Source organism: Hermetia illucens, chromosome 2 (genome assembly GCF_905115235.1).
Source record: "Hermetia illucens chromosome 2, iHerIll2.2.curated.20191125, whole genome shotgun sequence".
Lineage (NCBI taxonomy): Eukaryota > Metazoa > Arthropoda > Insecta > Diptera > Stratiomyidae > Hermetia > Hermetia illucens.
The window spans coordinates 122155807-122178691 of record NC_051850.1 but is presented as its reverse complement, the minus strand read 5'-3'; the positions used below and the strand labels follow the sequence as shown (position 1 = coordinate 122178691).

General features: G+C 42.7%; 1 protein-coding gene across 1 annotated transcript in view; it reads left to right on the top strand.

Moving 5' to 3' along the window:
• The window catches only part of LOC119650407 (bone morphogenetic protein receptor type-2), a 57791-nt gene that overhangs the window by 12844 nt on the left and 22062 nt on the right, over nucleotides 1-22885 (top strand). The window contains exons 2-3 of the mRNA XM_038053192.1: nucleotides 12907-13344; nucleotides 13425-13531. Of these exons, the coding sequence (XP_037909120.1) occupies nucleotides 13251-13344; nucleotides 13425-13531 (201 nt within the window). The 5' untranslated portion in view covers nucleotides 12907-13250. The remainder of the gene's footprint in view (nucleotides 1-12906; nucleotides 13345-13424; nucleotides 13532-22885) is intronic.

Here is a 22885-nt window from a genome sequence, read left to right as displayed (position 1 = left end):
CGTTCTCAGAACCTATCCAACCGAAAAGCTGAAAAAATTCACAATGGTGCGTTTTTATAAAATCTGGGCCTCAAAATACATCCCGTTCCGATATCAGCAAAAATAAAATTAATAGTAGTATATTACCATATTTTAGAAATTTACCTGAAAAACCGCCTTAAGTTCATCTTAAAAGTACAAAGTATAGGCGATAATATGAGACACAATTCTGGAAAGTTTAAACTCGATCTGACCTTTATTAGCAACGTTATAAAAGGACAAATTTTCGCATTACACGTAAATTTATTGCTCTCTAAGTCGTGTATATTGATAATTTCTCCTATCTAGCTTCGAAAATCACAACCGATAACAGCTACGATGAGGAAATCCGCGCACGGTTGTTGTCAGCCAACAGAGCCTATTTCAGCTTACAAAGACTGTTCCGCTCGAAACGTCTCACCATAGGGTCAAAGCTCTTACTGTACATGACTATGATCTTGCCAATCCTCATGTATTCCTCGGAGGCTTGGGTTCTTAGCAAGAAGAAGTGCGAACTCTTGGCCGCGTTCGAGAGAAGAATCCTCCGAAGAATTTTTGGCCCCCTACATGAGGATGGACGATTCCATAGCCTACACAATGACGAAATCTATGAGCGATACCATGACCGTCCGGTTGTGGATAAAATCCGGCTCAATAGGTTACGGTGGGCGAGTCACTTAATCTGTATGGATGAGGATGATCCCGCCCGGAAAGTTTATAAGGGCAATATCTATGGTAGAAAAAGAAGACGAGGCAGACCGTGCTTGAGATGGAGCGATGGCGTAGGTCAGGACGCCAGACAGCTTTTAGGGATATCGAATTGGTGGACCTCGGCGCAAAACCGGGATGTCTGGAGTTCCTTATTAAGGCAGGCCTAGACCGATACCGGTTGCTGCACCGTTGATGATGATAAGTCGTGTATGATGTCATAAGTATATAAAGTGATGAACTTATATGAATGGCGGGTTCCGTGAAGACATTTTAGTTTTCCTTTCTTGGCTTTTTTTAGTTATTTATATATCAGTATCAATTACTGTGGGCAGGCATGTTTATGCATATACATGTGCTTAATTTATCGAGGGTGACATTCAAATCCTTGGATTTGCACAGAAGCGACAACTTCGACCTATTATAACTTTGTTAATAACAGTGCGATTTCTATCAAATTGGGTAGGATGATGCTCTATGCTATAGCCTACATTGCTGCTAGGGTGAACTTAAAGGGGGTTTCGCATTCAATTACTAAAACTATATACTATTATTAACTTTATTTGAACCGGTATCGGTACGCGGGGTATTTCGGAACCTAGACACCAAATAGTGGTAGCTTCTAGATTTCTTTTAGATTATTGTGTTGGGTAATTGCTGAGAATGGATCTGTTAAAGAAATGATCACTTTCGATCCCCCGCACTTCCCACCTTTCCAATAAATGTCAAAACTAAAACCGGCTTCGGAAAGTACCAACCGAGACCGTTCATTTGATACCCCAAATGACCATATTTGGGAAAAAACTTTACACCCCACTTCTGCATGTATGGCGATGCCAGTTATCAGGCGTTGATTCATTGTCTCAAACCTTGAACAAAAGTGGATGGGCCGCTGATGCAATTGGTAACCTCCGTATTTAACCTATTCGACTGTAATCTCACCAGCTAGCGGCGACTTATGATTCATAAGTCGATGAATTGCACGGACCGTTTCTTCCATGCTTGGAAGTGGTAATGTTTGTCCGTCGTTTGCAGATGGCGGCACCTCCACCTTGCCAATATTCTCTGTTGACCAGATTTAGATCTGTACCGGGATCGCATGTTCCATGAGATAATGCGAAAATCGTTTGTTCCTTTTCTTTCGCTGCGTCTGTCGCCATGTTGTTAATTAAGTCCGAGGTTCCTTTTGTGTCTGCATAGCAGTTCGTGTTCAACCTAGAAGACTAGTTGGCACAGTTTGTCTTGTCCCTTAGCTTCGGGTGACTCGAATTTATCCTTCCATGTCTGTACTTTTTAGCTAAGTAAGAACTACGAGGGATCGCCACGTCGAGGTGGAGATGAGGTTTGGTCAGCAGGCGTTTCCCAGGTTTTGAAGGAACACATGGACAACATTGGTCTCAACACGTCAGTCTCAACACGATGTTATCTCCAAATGTTGGACAAGGCAGCGATAGCGGATTAACGCTGTTGATACATCAAGAGACATTAAGTTCAGTGCGACGGTTGGCAGAAACAATATTTCTAAAATATGTAACTTTATCTGCAGAAATTGCAAAGATTGCAAGAAAAAGTTCCACAGGGAGTCCATCACGCCCGCTTGAGCGCACTGATGGATGGAATGATTTTACTTTAGTTTAGAGGAGCGGTCCCTATGATGTGAAACTTCATCGAATGTTTTATGGTTCAAAGTGGTGTTAAAATGATGTTTCCACTTCTTCACCTGCTCGCCATCGTTGACGAGGAGTTGACCTTTAACGCCCTTCCGTCGAATGGAAAGTATTTAATGATGCATTATAAAGTAGCAAAAAGGTTGCTATTTGCAATAACTTCTGCTTTTCTGAGCAATGCAATGGTGAATTTTCTTTTGCCACGGCGTACACGAGGTGAAACTCCTCGTACTTTTTCAAGGCAACGGAGCTCCAGCGCATCACCTCGCCCCTTGCTCGAAAAGGGTAATTACAAAGTTCTATAAAAACGCAGCCTTTTAATTTGGAGAAAGTTTCAGATAAAAATCTCGTATTGGTGGCATTAAAATACTTTTCGGTTGCGGTATTCACCTCTTAGGTTTGCATATTCAATTTGAGGCCGCCCTGTATATATAAGCAACAATACTAGAAAGAATAGTGAAATTCGAAATATTATTATTAAGATAGTTATAATACGTAAAAAATGTATTTTCCATGTGAATTCACTGTATTGTAAATGTCACTGTTATATTATAGTGGATAGCCTGATATACTTCAAATCACAGGCAGCCTGATAGACTTTTGTATTCTTAACCGCTTCCTTATCAATAACTGTGCACCCGAAATCTCCTAGTACCTGAGAAAACTGCAAAACTGTTCATACCGAAAATGCCCAGAAGCCATTTTCTCACTTATTGATGTGTAGACATGAGAAAGACATTTGAAAGGTATAAGTACTTTTCTTCTTTAGCCTTTTGCCATTCATTATTGAGATCAGATCGTCTAGATCATCGGTTTTTTCGGTCATAAATTTAATCTGGATGTAGTCTAGAAGTTGTTGTATCTGGTTTACCCAGGCCTAACAAGAGGGGGATCCAGAGTTTTCCCGGAGGACCCCAAATATAAATTTCGATAACAAAAGGGATAACAGAGGGTCCGCATAATTTCCAGCATGGGTCCCTTTTTAACCTCGGGCCCGGATTTTCTCGCTCAGGGTCGTCAAACCATCGCTGCTTCGGCCAGCTATGCAAAGAAATTGAATAAAAGTAGCCACTGCTTTCCACTACCAATGGCTTAAATAAGGGCTGCATCTAAGATGATAGGCTAACTTGAAACGTAAAAACGCTCCCAACACTCAGTTTTACCTCGTTTTAAAGAGCGATCGGTAATAATTTTAAACCCCTTAATTAGCTTTGTGTGCCTTTTACCACCAATATTGTATGCGATATTTATGTGTCTCATTTTACTGGAGTAGGAAACTCAATAGCAGAGCTGCTTGAAAATAGTATAGTTGTCGAGACCATTTCTAACCGTGATAATGAGGAACGCCCTCATCGTGTTATATTTCATCCTCTACCTTTGCTTGGAGTCCTTTTTTTGTAAGACGCATAGACTGAGCATAATAGTGCATAGTTACGTATACACACTTCCATTCACGGTAGGCACAAGCTTCTAATGAAACCCGGCACATTTTCAGGTGTCTGGCTGATTCCCGGCAGTTTTCACAAAGTCACAGTGTATATTCACATGTGCTTGCTTCATACTTAAACTTTTTCATCCCTTGGGGCTGCTGCAGTAATATTAGCCTTGTACGCCATATGAATTGTTTAATGTATTTAACGTACGGCGACGACGGCAGGGATTTTGTCGGGGCTGCAAATCACGCTACTGCATTTCATTATAACAAAGGGTACTTGAAATTCTACTTCAACTGAGGAAGATGGGGAGAAAGTGTAGAACAATGCAGTGATTAATTTTCGGTGATATGTTGCACACATCGCGTTTATTCCGCTGATGAATTAAGTAATTAACTTGATAGAGTAGTTGTAGTTTAGAAAGAGTTAGTTCACGGCACTTTTAGTGTGAATTAAAGTATGATTATCCGCCTTCGTATGCATAATTTGCGTATGCTGTGCATATATGGCGTTTTTAGTATTCATTCAAGTCTACGAAAAAAAGAGAAAAAATAGAACTTCTGTTGCGATAATTGCATGCATCTCACTGTAACTGTCAGACAGAGCAATGTTTTATGCGAAGGCAAGCGAATAAACCGAAGAACTAAAGTACAAGACAACTTAATTATGTCCCTCCCATCCCAACTAACAACGCGCCGCTCCCCATCTAAAAACTCCTGCAACCATTTCACCGGATGGTACGGTAGTTGCTGCCAGTGCCGCTGAAATACACAATCAGCCCCTAAAACCGCAGCAGTGCTAATATCCCAGTGCAACATTCTGAAATCTTTGTCCTTTCAACCCTGCAAACCGGCTGGCTTTTTTCCCAAGATGTCTATTTTTTTCTATTTTCAGGTTCAAGCTTTTTTAGCCCGTCGTCCTTGCCGGCTCGTTTTCCGTATTCTTCCTCGTTACGCTATAGTACGGTTCTCTCGTCTTTTGATTGAGACATGCTATCTAAAAATCGATAAATTATAGAGAAGTGGAAGGTGTGCACGAAATCACTTCCACAATATTTACATTACGTGCAGTCCAATGAATGCAATTTGCTTGTGATGTGTATTTTTTGAAGGACCCCATCTTTTCGCAGTTTCCGTTCCTGGAATTAGACTGTTCACGTATTCATGATTCGCTCGTATACTCGAATTTTTTTTCACTAGAACTGTTTGCGCATATCATGGGCAAGACGTTAGTCCTTTTAAGGAACATAATCGGAAAGCATTTAAAATGATGGATTGTGTCTGGCTTGCTTATATGGATTTTATATTTGGGGCGATTAAAAAGTGGAGTGGGAAGATTAATGGGTAGAAAACGTTTTTCCTTAGCACACAGACCATATTTCTTTGAGAATCAAGATAATAGAAAATGGAAAAGCGTAGGAGTTTTCGGAAAACCAAAGAAAGCTAAATATGTGTACAACGCGTACATATGTGCATACTCATATCTGATGTCAGTTATGCAACACACACACACAGACTTCAGAAGTTTGAAGAATACCTTTGACGATCGATGCAGATAGTTTAAATTCAGAATCTCTAACAAGACGGGAATACGCGGATCCCTATGGGAAAATATGTACTTTAAACAACTTACTATCTTGTCGATTCGGAAACTTCCGTTGCTGACGTTATTCCCACCTTCTACAGAAGATTAAAGTCGAAAACCGGAATCTGGGTTCTCCTGTAAGTATATTTGGATGCAAAACATGCCTTTTGTACATAGCTAGCAATATGCCCTTTGTATACCAGAGCACTCATTTTAGTGTGATATCGATATTCAATGCTTTGGTTTGCAGTAAATTTAGACATACATAATAGACAACTTTGACCTACTATAACTTTGCTAGTAACAGTTGGATTTTCACCAAACCCTGTAGTATCAGACTTTCTATCATAGGCTATATGATTCTAGAATATACTGAAGGGGTTTTCTACGTAATTTCCCGAAAATATAGAAATACATTATTAGTAACTTAATTTGAGCCGGTATCGGTATGGGTTCTTTATAGAAATGATCATTTTCGAACCCAGCACTCCCCCGTTTACACTTAATATCGAGACTGCTTCGAAAAGTGCTAATGAAGACGTTTCATTTGATACCCAACATGACTATATTCGGCGGAAAAAAATGAACACCCCCCTATTGTATGTATGGGGATCCTATTTGCCCACACGCTCAGTGTGGAACATCGTTCTGATGTTACACACTGAGCATGTGGGCGTTCACAATTCCAATCTTCCCAGCAAAGTTCGTGTCATTCGGTGCAGCTGTTTCCGAGAAAAGTGCGTGTGACAGATATACAGACAGATATTGAACCGATTTTAGTAGGTTTTGTTTTATACAAAACCGTAAACCGTAAAAAATCGGTTAGACATCCTCAACCTGACTAGTACAGCAGTATTGGTTTATACTGAGTTCAAATTCATCATCTATGTATACCAACTGATGCTAGGTCTATCTAACAGATTTGCCGTAACTAAGCAGTACGGCGCCCGAGTTGCACAACCATAACGAGCATGACACTTTCACAAAGGAGCCAACCGCAAATAACCGAGCCGAGCATATCCCCCCCGAATTCTCCTGAAACGTATGCTCTCGGAGGGCCACCCGAGTTCTTATGGAACCAGATAACCTCCGGTGAAACTCTGTGGCAAGGAGCACTTCAGATGAGTCCTATTACAGGCTCGGATCTGATCGCCCTCCAGGAGCACGTGGGGACAGCACTCCACAACGGGTTGACTAGAATCAATCCGGTGCAGAGGACCGCCAGTAAACTACCACTCTACGTACAAAATGAGACATAAGATGTCACGAAATAACACTAATACAATACACACGGCACTATGTACGTTTGCCCATCATTCTGCAGATGAAGTAGCATCGAAAAACTCCCTTCATTGCCGGAAGGAAGCATGGCCGTATTCTTTAGCGCATTGAAGTGTATGTTGTGTGTATTTAGCAAGACTATCAAGACAAGAATATCAAAAATACCGTTCACTACATTAACGCGCATGTTGTCTAGATTGCGGATGTCATAGTACGCTGGACAGAAAACCCTCACATGAGGCTAGGCTCCGCGAAAAGAGAAACTCATTCAAGCTACCATCTCTCAGGAGGAAATCTATCTTGAACCCAAAGTCCACGACAAAATATTCTCTGGCAGAGACACCCTTCGCGTACTCATATGTGAAACGACTGTTCCAGTTTCGTACCATCTAACTTAGATCTTACACTTCCATCTAACAACTTTTTGACTGCAACCAGTCCTAATCCTTCCGCCTAACTTAATCCGTTTGCAGCAAATATATACCCTTCTTGATCCTATAGGCCATGGTACGCCAGACTACTTTTTATATCAAGAGGACGAACACCAAACAATACCTGGTGCCAACCGAAACCGTGCTTTGAAAGCCGTAGAGCAGTTGCCTGTCCTGCACCTTCATAGACTATCCAAGAAAGAGAGCCACATATATAGGTCTAGCAGATCTCCTGCTTAGACGCCACTCACACCTTATCACACACCTCATGCACCAATTTAGTTGAAGGCGTCCTGAGCGGGCGGAAGGATATACGTTCCGCGATTGCGACTCCCACGTATGTCACTTTCTCCGGGTATTTCAAATTCTTTCTATTTAATTTAACAAGTAGCGGATGATGCAAGTCACCTTTAAGCAATATCGCGATGGTTTTTCCCTTGAGACCGCGACACCGACTTGAAGAGTCCACGCACTAACGATGTGCATGTACTCAGTACCCCGCTGTACTTACGATAGATCCCTTTGGGAAGCTGCACTTCATTCACTTTAGACGAATGCTCTCCTACCATGGAAGTAGATCTTCTACAGAGCTGATTTCTGGCAGATGACCAACCTAGATAATCAAATGCGCCTTTGAAGTTTGCAAAAATTCCCAGGACTTATTTGCTAACACAAAAGAAAACAAAATTTTTCACTTGAAAGTCGTCGTCGGTGAACCTGCTTGTTCGGAGACTATACTGCCTATCGAACCACAGAGGAGATGTATGCACTCCCAGTCAATGGGCCATAATGCTGATAGTAAAAAAGCTAGATTGTTGGTTTGTCTACCGGGACTTTGTCAGCGGATAAGTGAGGCATGTCACACTATAATACTCTGACAGAATTTGCATCGCGAAAGGAAACGAGACTACTGGTGGAATCAGTAAAGCTTGATGTTGAAATCATTATGTCTGTGAGCGAGGAGGCTTTGTCAAAGGGCAAGAGGAAAGCTGGAACATCGGAAGCAGGAGGAGATAAGGAAGATTCCGAGATTGGACGCGATTCCAAATAAAACCTTCAATTTGGCTGCTAAGGCCAGGTTCACAAGCATATTTGAACCTTGCATACTAGAAGGAGTATTTGCAAGGGACAGGGACATTCCGTATTAGGACTGTAAAATGAAGCGCTTGGTCATGATTACGAATGGTAGAATTAGGTCTGGTGGCAATCGTTTTTAAGGTGTCAATAATAGGGTGAACAATACTGAAAATATCGATTATTAAATACCTGAGGGCGAATGATTCCTTCGGATCTCCTATTCAATCAGGCGCATTACCTCTGCCAGATAAGGAGAACGAATCCCAAATTTGCTGTGTAGGAGGTGGCAGTAACGATGGGGCGATTCCCATGCATTAATAAAAAGTCGAGCGAAGGTAGGGGGGATTGAATTATCACATCTCCCAATTCCTTACTGAACACGGTAGCTATATAAATTGCTTCCATGTCTTCGATTTGGATGAGCCTCAAGACTGTCCTGAATACCCTACTACAACCGAGGACTCACAGAATGGAGGAGAGATTGAGGCTAAGCGATGTCTTCAACGTAGAGATCGAACACCACAATCTAGTAGAGATGTTAGACTCAGGAAGAATGGAAGGATGACCCCCTTAAGTACATAAATATTTGGCTCACCCCGAACAAACGATAATTGTTCTTTCTCGCTTACTGAAAAAAGCTAAAAAAGTAAATATTAGATGTTCCCATTTGTCGCTCCCTATGGAGTTGCCACATCTTCCATGAGGCGGGTAACTCCGTGTGAATCAGGGAATGCTCAGTGGATATTTCATGGGCATTCACATGTACGTATCACTAACTGTGGAGATCAGTCCACTATCTTCTGGATATGATTGACAGGCCGGTTCCTATTCTAAACATTCTATGTGAAGCTCACGACATAAGATGGTTTTTCCCAAGTCAAAATAGATTTCAGATAATCGTCTCCAAAATATACAGGCGAAACTTCGTCAGTTTGTTCAAGGATAATTAAAAAGAATTTACTTTGTACCCATATCAAAGAAAATTTATTTTGCACTCCCTTGATATTATTGCCCTCATGCACAGCTGAGTCGATTTGAATCCGACATCCAGTCACGATAGCAAATCCCTCTCCTCCAACAATGAGATTTCAACCGCGACCTTCCGCTACGACAGCCCAGAGCTTTACCCACTTGAGCAATTCAGATACTGGGAAAAATATTCAGAAATAAAATCGAATATGAAAGAAAAGAGAGGGGGGGGGGGGGGTAGTTAGAATGCAGGACCACGGAAACCCAACTTCGAAGGTGGAAGTGGACAAACGGGCTCTCAGCAGTCAATATCGAACAACGGCAATGCCTCAGTAGTGGAAACCTTGGTGTGTAATGTGTAATGTTACAAGCATAAGGGAGGGGCAACAACTGGTTCGATCGGTGGACCCATTCCGAAGAAGCTCGATACGCTTGAGCACATAGCCCCCCATAGAACTTAACTTCCCAGAAAATGAAGCAGGCGAGGAGAGCAGCTGAAAATGCTAACGAAGCGGCGGCTGTGGAAGCCTAGAGAAAGTTGGCACCTCGGAAAAAGAGAAATGGGACCGGAGGTTATTATCACCTCTAAATGAGGTGAAGCGGGGGATGTGGAAGCCTAGAGAAAGGGGGCACCTCGGAAAAGGAGAGATACGACCGGAGGTTATCATCATCTCTAAATGAGGTGAAAGGTTATAGGCTAGATTCACAGGAAAGTGGAGGTAGACCCTCGAATTAGCCCCGTTAAACGATCCCAGAAAGAGTGCACTATGTTGGAGCTCAAAAATTCTGACAATGCAACCGTGGACAAATCCTTGAGCCTAAATTCGAAATTACCTAAAACAGGGACTGCAAGCAAGAGTTAGCAGGCCGAATATCACTATAGTTTGAAAGGACATAGATGAGATCACTATGAAGAAGAAGGTTCACAAGACCTGGGGAAAAAGAGTTCAACCAAGAATCAGCGGTAAAAGCGCCAAGGAAAGCCTATATATAGTAGGGCACAAACCACCATTGTTAGCTTAGCCGTAAAGGCAGTACTCACGGTATTGTAAGCAATGAGAGTGAAGGTGGGCTGGGTTATTTGTCTGATTGGGGAGCTGATGTCATTGAAACGGTGCTTCAGATGCTTTGGCTGCAGTCACATCGCATTTCCTAGTGCGAATGCCAGAATGAAGCAAAGTAGCAGATGCAAAGTGTCATATCAGCAAGAACGATGGAACTGATCTAAATTTCATACTGTGCAAAGGTAAAGAGGGTGTAGACCATCGATGCATGGCAATAGGTATCCGGAGTACCGGACCTCTGATTTTGTACGCGAGAGGACGTAGGCTTAAAGGATTTGTCGCCGCCGTCTGAAAGCAATTGCTGCCAGTCCGGCTCCTCATCATTCATCACGCAGGGAAAGGCAAACGGTGCTCCAGCTCAACAAGTACGTGATACTTCCATTTACTGAGGAAGAATTGCGAGAAATGCGCAGGAGAATTGAAGACAATAATACTCCCGATTTGGATGGTATCTCTTCCAAAGCTTTGAAGCTGGCAGTGAAGACCAGGCCTGACCTTTTCGCTAAAACCTTTGAAGTGGGTCTAAAAGAAAAAAATTCCCTGCTCAGTAGAAAAAGTAAATGTAATAAGCCACCTGAAGATACAGCACTAAATCGCCCCATCTGCTTGTTGGATACAATGGGGAAGATTATGGAGAGAGTTATCTACAACAGACTATTACAATCATCAAAAATGGCGTATCGGGGCGCCAGTCTGGGTTTCGACGCGCTCGCTCTACGCTGGATACAACAACGATGGTCCCGCGGAGCAATGGTTTTAGTGGGTGCGAATTCCATTCTAGATCTGACGCTCACCCATCACATGCAAACTCAGCACAAAATCATACGAATCATTACATGTAAAATGGTTGACAGAACATATATTCTCACCCGATTTCGCGACGATAGATTTAGAAGTGTCCAAGTAAATTGGGAGTGACAGATTTAAATTTTAATAAGGCTTTGTTTTATACCAAACAGCTTTCAGTTGTTTCAGAAAATAGTTGAATATTAATGTCGGTTATTTAGAAAATCTGGTAACCGGTTAACCTAGTTGCATACGCCAAACCACAGAATATGCTGAGTTTGTCCTCGTTGCACAGAATTCCTCTATTCTAACTACAATGTTTGCGGATTTGCAGCAAAACCCTGAAATAACATACTCATACGTTCTATTTGATAGTAGTAATTTTTTTACAGCCTTTCCAATGATCACATTTGTGTGAAGATAAAACCGGCCATGAATATTTAAACTTATCCATTCGATCCTCAGCTTCATTAACTACATATAACAGCGGCGCCAGGAACGATATTTTTATTACTTTTAAATGTCACCATAAACGCGAATACTTCTTTTAAAATTCCAAAGTGATTCTCAAAGCAGACATCTATATTTATTTTTTTTTGTAGATTTAATGAAGACAGGCTCTCGTATATGGCTATAGATGCTAGACTGCGTGGACTTGCTGAGCTAAATAATTTCACTAGATTACCAAAATCGTTCGTTTAATCGATCTAATTACCATAAAATCTTTTGTGTTTGAATGTCCAAACACAGATTATTTGTATAAGCAAATTTAAGACGTTGCCTGAATAATTTCCCGTCGGTTTAAATTAAATATGAGGTGAAAAGGTTAATTTTCTTATCAGACAATAACACTCCGTTCGAGCTTGTATTGAAAACTTTTTGAGCTGCCAGTGCATGTGTTTTTTTGCAAGTACACTCAATTAAATAGCTATTCAGAGGGCATTCATGCGCAAACATGTTCGTTATACAGAATTGAATGCAAATAACTATTAATAACATGCACTCATTGAAATTCTAGCTAGATCCTATCTACTCAATCTTCGTTTGCTTTATGCGTTTTGATTAACAATTCAACCCTCGTTTGCCGAAGTGAGAAGTGTAACGAGGAACAACTGAGATAAAGTTCCATAAAAATGTGATGATATGAGAAGTCTATAAGGGGTTGTGACAAATCCTATTACAATTTGCTCATAAGACGGCTTCCAATCTATGTATTTATTGTTCATACCAGCTAGCATGATTATGCAACACGCATGTGAATATATTCGAGATGATACCACATGTGCATTTCTATTGAGAAAAAGTCAGCAGCGAATACCAAAATGCCAGCAATCTAATGTTCATTGAAAATTTGCATGGTTCTTCGAGCTATATCGCAAAACACTATGATGGAAGAAATTTGAAACAAGATAAACGCTAACCATCCAAATCGGAAAACATTGATACCTGCAGAAATCCAAAAGTGAAATTTCATTAAAGACTGGATTAGAATTTTTTTATGCAAAAACCAGTCGAAAATGGTCTACCCAGAAAACTAAACGCTCCGCCAGTATTCCTGACTCCTGTAAACAGCTTCAAAACATTACTCTCTTCTGGGCGCGGGTCTCCCTAAAGGTTTTTAATTGGCTTGAACTTCACTTCCCACTCTTTCCCTGATGTTTCTCCCTTCAAAGTCTCACGTAGCCTTCTTGTACATACGGTAGCCGCTACCCACTATGAATACTAATTTTCACTTTTACACGGGACTTTCTCGGTGTCATTCAACCAAACAAATTCCAAACGACTCCAAACACATCGTTCGTCTGCCATATGTCTCAAAACCCGCATACGCTCCATTATAATAAAAAGCAATGCTAAATAAAACAACCCAATAAATTTTTATTTGCAGTTCCGAACAACAATGGGAGATTCTAATCGGCGAACGGAGAACAAACTAGACGATATTATGCAAGGCATCCTGACATAATCGGGCAACAAGACCGCCGAACCACCAAGCGAGTGGCCATTTGCTACAACAACAAAGACTCCCCGAGCAGTTCAATGAAAATTCCAGCAAAGGACATTGAAAATGTATCGAAGAACTAATAAATGCTGGCTGCAGAGTTCCTATAGCTGTTGCTGATGGCGTCTACGGACGACTAGCCGGTCTAGCAACAAATTGTTGTTTCCCTGTGGAAGTTGAGGCATCGTGAGAGGAAAATTAAACGAAATTCAGAGTCTTCCGGATTGAAAATGAATAGTGAAATCTTCAATATGCATTCAAGGATAATATCGAGACGTTTGCTTCTGGTGCTTCTCTTGGGTTGCGTAGTGCGGGTGAATGGAAGTGAGTTACTGGAAAAGATTTGATTATAGAACGAAGTTTTTTTTTGTATTTGGATGAATTGATTTTTCCTCTTTTTTTAGTGGCAAAGCCTCGCATCTGCATAGGATATATTGATCCATTTTTCAACTCCATCGCCAACGACTCCGAGGAGGATTATAATGATCGAAATGTAACAGACAGCCAGGAAGTAAGTATTGAATTACGATTGATCTTTGCAATTTTAGGGACTTTTAGAGACATCAAATTGAAATACAACTACATAAGCTCTATATAGGGATTCGCATTGATGGAGGAACTACAGACTAAATTGTACTTGCTGGAACCTTCCCCTATACCCACCTATAGTGAAAAGCGTAGACGGAACCGGCTCCAAAGAAGGCATTTAACCGAAAACAGAAAAATGTTTTATGCAAAATGCGATATCCCTTCTGAATGGGTGCATACGCTCTGCTGCACCATCAAATGCAGCAATGGACTCCCCATTTGCTTATGAACATATCAAAATGTTACAAAGGATAAATAACTCCACAAAACCCCCGCTGAAAGCCGAAAACCGGTTTCTGTGCGGTCAGGTTTATGTTGTTACGATCATTTCAATGTCAGTTAACATTTTATAATTTGAAACTTCGATCTGAATTAATACTGCGACTGCGATAGAATTTTATATCATTTCATTGTCCAGTCGAAGAGCTGCCAAATTGCAAGGGAAGCATATCTTGGCAAGCATTTTGCGGAAGATATGTAAATGACCGTAGCACAAATGATATCGCAGAAGAGATGTCTCAGAATGAAGCAGGTGGTTTCGACACCTAGTTGAATGTTTCGACAGCAGATAATAATTTTTCACTAACGTTTTTCCAGTTTAAATTTGTTATGTGAGCTCATACCATTTTGATAATGCACAGCTTTTCATCATGCTGAGGGTGTATTTTAACGTATATTCATGTATAACCATATATGATATAGATATGGGTGTGAAATTGCGTAGCATTGCGGTAAAAGGCAATGAACCGAACAAGTTATGTGTGCTGCAACACCCTTCGCACTATCATCGGAGATCACCTATTCAATGGCCTCCTGCTTACGACGTTCACACGCTTTCGCGGATCTGAGAACATTCTCCAGAGCCTGAGGCAGAGGTCTTCGTTGAAGACAACTTTACCAAGGTATCTTCGTCTGAGATCTAAGGCGACCGGGCAGCTGCATACCAGGTGCAGGGCCTCCTCACATTGGCTGCATATAGCCGAAAGCACCACTCCAATTTTTCCATGTGATAGTTTAAGGAGCTGTGTCCCGTTAAAAGCTGTGCTAGGGTTTTCATGTCTTTCTTGAGGGATCTGCCCCGGGTTCTTCACCAAGATTTTCGGCTGCCGGCAGAAGTTCAAATTTTTCCATTCGACTGCGTGAATACGTGCAATTTTCCCCAAATAGCTCCGTGTGCTACGGTCGACATACTATTCATTGCTCCAGTAACACTAAGACCACCGAGCCTCTGAATCTGCATCAGCAGCTTCCTGCTGTTAACAAAGTTCAGTCTCGGCCACCAGATGATCCACGCAAACATCAAAATGGCTGTTATATGGTTGTATCCATCCAATAAATCCGTTTTGGTGAAAGTTTTTATCTATCACAATCCTGCAGTATCAGACCAATCTGAATGATTTCTGGTATTGTTCCTGGATATGGTGCTTCCAGTTAACTTAGAGTCGATATGAACTCCTAAATATTTGACTGTTTGTGCCAGCTGGATTTCTGAATTCTTTTAAGGTGTAGTGGCCCCACCTGACGTTCCTAGTGAACATAACTACATGGAACAAGTCCAGTCTTCCGAGCATTCACCGTGAGCCCATTATGGAGACTGCAAATGTGGATTACATGCAGTGTTGCGTTCAAGCGGGGAGAGAATCCCTCCCTGGGGGTAGCCCTTAAGACATGCTGCTTCAATAGACTTCTCTCCGACCAATATCTGGATCTTCTTCTATTCCAGAATGTAAAAAATCGAAGTGATTAACAGCGGATCGATTCGATAATATCTTGCCGCGTTACAAATGCCGCCAATGAGGCATAATTGAAAGCGCCTTCGATGTCTATGAATGCACCCAAGGTGTATTCTTTATCGGGCATCGTCTTCTCAGTTTTTTCCGTTAGCTCATGGGGTGGTGTCTCCGTGGATTTAACTTTCTGATAGGCATGTTGCCTACAGTGAAGTGGCCACCTAGGGATATATTGTATGTATCCCTTATGAACCGATCTACCGATCCTTTTAGGAAGGAAGTAAGACTGACCGGACGGAAGTTTTTTGCGTCTTTATAGGCAGATTTCCCTGATTTGAGGATAAATATAAGCGTGTGCTCGGCAAGTAGAGTATATATTCCGAATATGTAGGCCCAGGACAGACATTCGCACTATTACTAGAGCAGGAATAATGCCATCTGGACTCGCAAACTTGTACGGTATCTGTGAAACGAGTTGAATGCGCATTTCACTCGTTCTAATGATCTTGGTTTGCATGGAAAAATCCAATCTTTCGGTTGAGGACTGTATCCACCTTTCGGCCCTGAGAAGAGATTTTGGGTGCTGCCTGGGAAGTGCACTTGAAGAAAATGGTTTGCCGTTTTTACATCGCTTTCTGCGTACCTCTGAATCTGACTTTAAAGCTCGGACCTTTGTCTTTCTCCTCTGGTTTGCCAAATACGAACTCTACCATAATGTTTTACCATTCTTTGGGATCATGAGTGGACAGTTCTCTTCGATACCTTCTCTCATTCTACTTTGGATCATCTGCGTTGTTTTCTCAATTCCACCAATGAATTTGATGGCGTTTCCCAGGGATCGCGTCGCTCAATCTCCAATTTGGTCTGCAGTCTCGATACTTTTGCGTTGATGTTAGAACGTCCCCAGCATATATTGTTGGCGTTAATATCTCATCCTATTATTATTCCCATGCCATTAATTTTGGAATATTGCTTAGCACTGATGAATGCTCCACTGAGAACTTCGTCTACGTCATATGGGAAATAAGCAGTGCAATCCATCTACTTGTCTCCCTGTTGGCTGTGTATGGTCAGTATGATTGTTGTGGTGTCATCACATATATCGTTAACCAAGATAGCTAGAAGGTGTATGGAAACCATCATCTAGGAGCGGCACATACAACTAGGCATACAACTAACAACCCATGGTTCTTGTATGGGTTATATATATGTTTTGCCGCCATTGATCCGACGACTGACAACGACGCTTAATAATGCTGCAAATTTATTTGAGAAATATGGCACCCCGTCTATGAAGCAGATGAAAATGCCGTTGGCTGCACGTCCCCTTCAATGGTTTTTGGAGCCGACACTTGTAATGTGACGGTCGCAGTAGTCAGTAGTAGAGCCGGCAGCCCGTTGGTTCCCGAACCTTTTTAATATCACCTTCAGGAACAGTGAGGAAAGTTCCTGGCCTATCGGATCTTTCTCCTACTAACAGCATCCAGGACCTCGGCACCATTACACTCCTCTTCGGAAAGCCAGTGATGATGGCCGCTAGAATATTCTCTTCAGCAAGCCTATTGCAAGCAGAAGGTTTTGGAAATTGCTATGGTCAAATTTGAGATATGAAAACGAAAGTAGACTTCGGAGTTTTGGGGAAAGATGGTGTGTGTCTGGCCATTACCGGTACCATGAGCACGACATTTGGTGCAGTTGCAAATTCCTGGATTTATTTATTTGGAGCATTGCAATAAGACCGGTCCATAAACTAATTCTATTAGATTTGTGTGGAAACAATGGACGTAAGGGCACAGAGCATTCGGAGAACTGAATCACACTTGCTGATGCTTGATGCTTGGATCCTCATACATCTGTTTAGTAGAAGATATGAAGTTATCCTGAAACTTAGACAAAACTGGGACGAACAAGAAGAACGCGTAGCAGGACATACTGCGATCTTCTACACCGATGGCTCAAAAACAGAACATGATATGCGAGAGTATTTCAGCAGTAATGTGAAGTGTATGCGATCTTAAGGGCAGCAACCTCAATGATGGACGACCGGTTGAAGGGCAGGCGCATCGCATTGAGGGCGTTTAGCAGTCCCTTCGATCACTTCATTTCTAGATTCAATACGGTGAAACTTCTCTTGGTAAGTGCTACCTATGATATAGAGGAAAATTAAACCTCGGATAGCAGCAAAAGAGGGTTCAATTTCTCCCATGGGGAGTCAGTAGCATTGGCTAATGCTACTATCAAAACCTGGGAAAAAGCCTCCCGTAATGGCAGATGACAGAGCCTTAATGCTGCCAAATACAAAATTTTTCTTGTCAGGACCTAACAAACATACTGCAAAATGTTTCTTGCGGAAAGCAGAAAGACTTACAGGACTGTGGGCATTCTGATTAGCCATAAGCTAGCTAGACATATGTTCAGAGTAAGGATTCTCCAAGAAGATACGTGTCCACCCTGTAAGCGAATGCCCGAATCTCAGTGCGTAGCTTCAAATCACTAGCGGAAATCAGGGATATTGAGTGCAATGGGCCGTTAGGGTCTCAGTGCTCAGAGGCTCTCCCCAACCTTAAACACGCAAACACACACATTCCATTCCTGGTGAGTTCGCCCCGTAAAGCCCATTAAACCGAAACTACTTGTTCCTTACTGTCATGGCGATGAACCTCTTCCGGATTCTACCAAAGGATTTTGATCCGCATAGCGCTCCCTTCCTGGCCAGCTCATCCACTAACTCATTGCGGTCTAACCCAATATGGCATAGAACCCAGAGTATTCTGACCTCACTGTACGATCCAAGCGTATTATTAAGACATTCCCATACCAGTTAAGAGTTCACCTAATTGGAGCTAAGTGCCTTAATACATACCCGGCTGTTGGTTAGAGTTGCATTATTTCAATTACCCTGTATGAGACCTGTCAATGTACCAGATAATCAGTTTCCGGTTTAAGCCGAAGGTCACTGACTGAAAGCGTGGCAGTCACCTACGACAGTCCGCCACATAACTCCTTCGTTAAAAAAAAAACCAATTCGGACCGCTCATTTGTTAACTATAATGGTTTAAAAATTGAATTCTCACAAGGCGGAAAAGAAAACGTAGTGATTGGCTAACACTTCATGTGACGTCATCGAGGGAGCAATTTGAATCTCATCTACGTGAAAACATCCGGTTTAGTTTTTACTTGTTACTTTTCAAGTATTCAATCAGTTTTTAACAGGAAAGTGGGAAATTGATGCGTGAATGGACAATCCTTCAAGTTACTTTATGTTTCGGCAGTAATGGTAACATGCTATATAGCAAGATCTGACATTTTTACCTGCACGGCGGTAGAACGTACGTTTTTGAAAGATACTCATCCCACAACAAAATGTATTTGCACTGAGCGGGATTCGAACCTTGGGGCGGTTGAATATTCTGTAGTATTTCTTCTCTTGTGACTTGATTTGAATTTGAATAATAGTGACACGAAATTCTAACGCAATCGTATATTACCAATTAAGGTTGGAGTTAGGGTAGGTAGGTAGGTATCAGTGGCCGCTCCGAGGAGCCCAATTAGCACATTGGTGCGCCGTTTTGATGCCACAAACTCCTAAGACCGTGACTGTTGTTATTATTATTATTTTGTTAAGGGAAAGTCGCACCGCGTCCTTGAAGAACTATTGTGCCCCTTTTACTGGTTATAGTGTACCTGTTGATCATAGTATCTCAAGCAGGCCAGTAACCGTTAGGAACTTTAGTATGTTCCCCACTTCCAGAAGTTTCAGCTTTGCATCTGGTATTAAGTGTTCTCCCAGATGTATCGACCTACTTTGCACAAGTGCTGGACACTGTCCCAGGACGTGCATAGAGGTTTCGTCCTCCTCCTCACAGAACCTGCAGGCAGTGTCCGTAGATATCCCTAGCTTCCCTAGGTGGTAGTTCAGCCGACAATGACCAGTGAGAATTCCCACTATGATTCGGAGGTTCTTTTTGGTGAGGTTTAAGCAATCCTTTGTGCGCATGGGTTCGTATCCCCCAATAAGCACCCTGGACTGCTCCATCCCTGGTAGGCCCGCCCAATATAGTTCCCTCAACCGTTTTTCTTCGTTTCTTAGATTCATAGCCATGAAACTGTTTCCGATTCCACAGAAGGGTTCTGGCCCGTATAAAGGCATCCCTGCTCCCTTCTTGGCTAGTTCATCCGCTGCCTCATTGCCTTCCAGCCCAGCATGGCCTGGAACCCAAAGTATCCAGACCTTGTTGGACGAGCCGAGTGTATTCAGTCTCTCAAGGCATTCCCATACCAGTTTAGAGTTCACCTGGTTGGACCTAAGTGCCTTGATCGCTGCTTGGCTATCGGTGAGAATAGCTATGTTCTGCCCCCTGTAGTTCCTTTGCAGATTAAAGGAGGCACATTTGTCTATGGCGTAAATTTCCGCCTGGAATATGCTAGTGTACCTGCCCATTGGCTCAAAGTACATTTTCCTTGGACCAATGACACCGGCACCCGCTCCCTCTGCTGTGAGGGATCCGTCAGTGTACCAAGTAATCAGTTGCTGGTTTAAGCCGTATGTCGCAGCCACGCTTTCCCAGTTTGCCTTGTTACTCCAACGTATTTCAAACTTCTTATCGAAGTGAAACCTCGTTGTCATGTTGTCCCTCGGTATCAGTAATTCGGGATACCGTCTAGAAAGGATATCAATCTTCCTTCGATTTAGGCAGCTCCCCGCCTCACTCATGCTACCGGCCATCCTGAATATTGATCTCCTTGCCTGCATCTGTATGTGCAGATGGAGAGGGGTTAATCCCAGAAGGACCTCCAGGGATGCCGTTGGGCATGTCCTCATTGCCCCACTGATACACACGCAAGCCAGCCTTTGGAGCTTACGTAATTCCCTGGCTTGTGTGCTGAGTTCGGTTCTTTCTGCCCAGATTACCGCTCCATAGGTAATCATTGGTCTTACTATTGCAGTATATATCCAAAGTAGTATCTTCGGGCTACAACCCCATTTTTTTCCTGCTATGGATCTGCAAGTCATCAGAGCCCTCGTGGCTTTCCGACAAGTGTTTCCGACATGTGTCTTCCAGAGTAATTTTTGGTCTAGCGTGATTCCCAAGTATTTGACCTCTGTTTCTCGTTTCACCTCCATATCATGTAATGTTATGGCTTTCAGGTGATCCAGCTTACGCCTCCTAGTGAATGGTACTATGGTGGTTTTGGTTGGGTTGATCCGCAGTCCCACCTTCCTGCATCAGGCACTAGTAACCCTTAATCCAGTTTGGATTCTATCACATAGGGTATCTTCATATTTGCCCCTACAGATTAGAACAATGTCGTCCGCGTAGCCCTGGACTTGTATTCCAGTATTAGTTAACACGTCCAGGAGTTCATCCACTACCATACTCCACATCAGCGGCGATAGTACTCCGCCCTGTGGACAGCCTTGAGTGGTGTTCATGATAATAGAATTTGTACCTGTTTGTACCTCTATTTGTCTGCTTTCTAGCATTTTGCCCATCCAGAGTGCCAGGGTGTTTCCCACTCCTTTGCGGCTCAGGGCATCCTGTATCTCTGTGTGCGATGTGTTGTCGAATGCTCCTTCGATATCCAAAAACGCGCACAGTGCAATTTCTTTTGTTTCAATGGCGTCCCGTAGTACCTCTGTCAGCTGATACAGAGCAGTTTCAGTTGACTGTTGTTATAGGAACAGGGAAGCAGAGTCCAGCTGGCTCGGATCTTCAGAGCCAGCCCGTAGCATTCACGAAGGAAAGCAGTTCTCCCACCCTGCAGCTAGAAATCTCACTGAGGTCCCCAAAGAATGGTTTACCCAGTGTCCGCAGCCTGACTCGAGCCAGAGCTGGGCAATCGCAGAGAAAGTGCATGAGGGTTTCCCTTCCTTCTCCGCAGCTTCGGCAATGCGAGTTGTAGGGTAAGCCGAGCCTAGCGGCATGGTCCCCTATGGGCCAGTGCCCCGTGCAGACCGCCGTAATCCTGAATGCATTTGCACGCGTCTGGCACAGGAGCTCTCGTGATCGGGCTATGTTATAAGCGGGCCAAATTCTCCTTGATTTGGCACAGCTTGTAAGCCTTCGCCATCTCAGGCCCGCGGCTGCTAGGTAGTGCGAGTAGACTCGGCCCCCAACAGCCGCCAGTGGAACACCGACTGTATTCCCCGAGGGACTGCCAAGAGCAGAGCCTTGCCTGGCCAATCCGTCAGCCCGCTCATTTCCCTCTATGTTCCTATGCCCGGGAACCCAGAGGAGAGTGATCTTGAGCGTGCCGTTGGAGGTTGGAGTTAAAGTTCAAAAAAGGTTAACTCACATTGAAATGATCCTCACAATTTAAACCTGACAAAGAAACTCGATTCCGTTGGACGATGTTGATCCACTTCTCCCAAAAATCTCCTTTCAGAGCAGCCAAAGAAGCTTTCTGGGGGGTTTTTGTGGAGTTATTTGTACAGCAAAGCGGGGAAAATTAATTTTGATATTTTTATATTTTTATGAGTAACTGCCAGTTGCCGGGCTACTGAAGTTTCTTGGCTCGAGCTATGACGTTATATATATAATATGGCGCGGGGTTTTCATTCAGTTCAGATAATTTCAAAAATACAGATTTTTTTTCAAAAACGACCTTTGGCAGTTTTGTTAGATTGCAATATAGAGGTGATTTCCATTATTAGTGAAAATAAAGCAGGAAGTCTGTTGGCAAATTTATAAGAATACCAATCGGGAAGCAAAGAAAGCGGTTGCTGTCACCCGACCGGTCCATTGCAAATATCCTTACCACAAACTGGACCCTCGGGATGGCGGTAAAAATCTGAATCGACTTGCCAAAAGTCGAAACTAACACATACAGTATATCGAACACTTCTGTTGCGTTAATGACAAGAACGATATCTTGCTTGCGACCGACGAGCTGCAAAGGATATTTGGCGAGAATATTTCGAGCAGATTTGTTCATCCTCAACTTCCACAATCATTGCCGACATTTCATTCTGACATTCCATCTGCCAGCGTCACTGAAGTTGAGGAACCAATAAAATTAATGAAATCGAGGAAAGCAGCAGGACTCGAGTACATCGCATCTGGAAAGCGGAGACCTGGGACGCAACACTGATTTCTTCAATCGGATTATTGCGGAAGGTAGAACACCATCTAACTGAGAAGAAAATGCCACAATTCCAATATGAAAAAAGAAGTGTAGTCCAGCAGAAAGTTCAAATTAACGTCCGATCCGGTTGCTTTTCGGACGCGGTTTTCACTGCCCTATTCGCAAGATCGTTAAAATAACTGTGAATCAAGCTGGGTTTGTCAAGAACTGCGGAACTAATGACGCAATATACGCAGCGCACTTATTCATGGAAAAACATCGTGAGAAGCATCGTCCTCTTTATATTGCATTTCTGGATCTACAGAAAGCGTTTGACCGTATGCCACACGAACTCATCTGGTATGCTTTACGACAACAGCTAGTTCCAGAAGAACTCCTACTATCCGAATAGTAAAGTTCGAAGTATGGCGGGTGTATCAAAACTGCTTGGTGTCTCTGTCGATGTTCATGAAGGAAGCGGC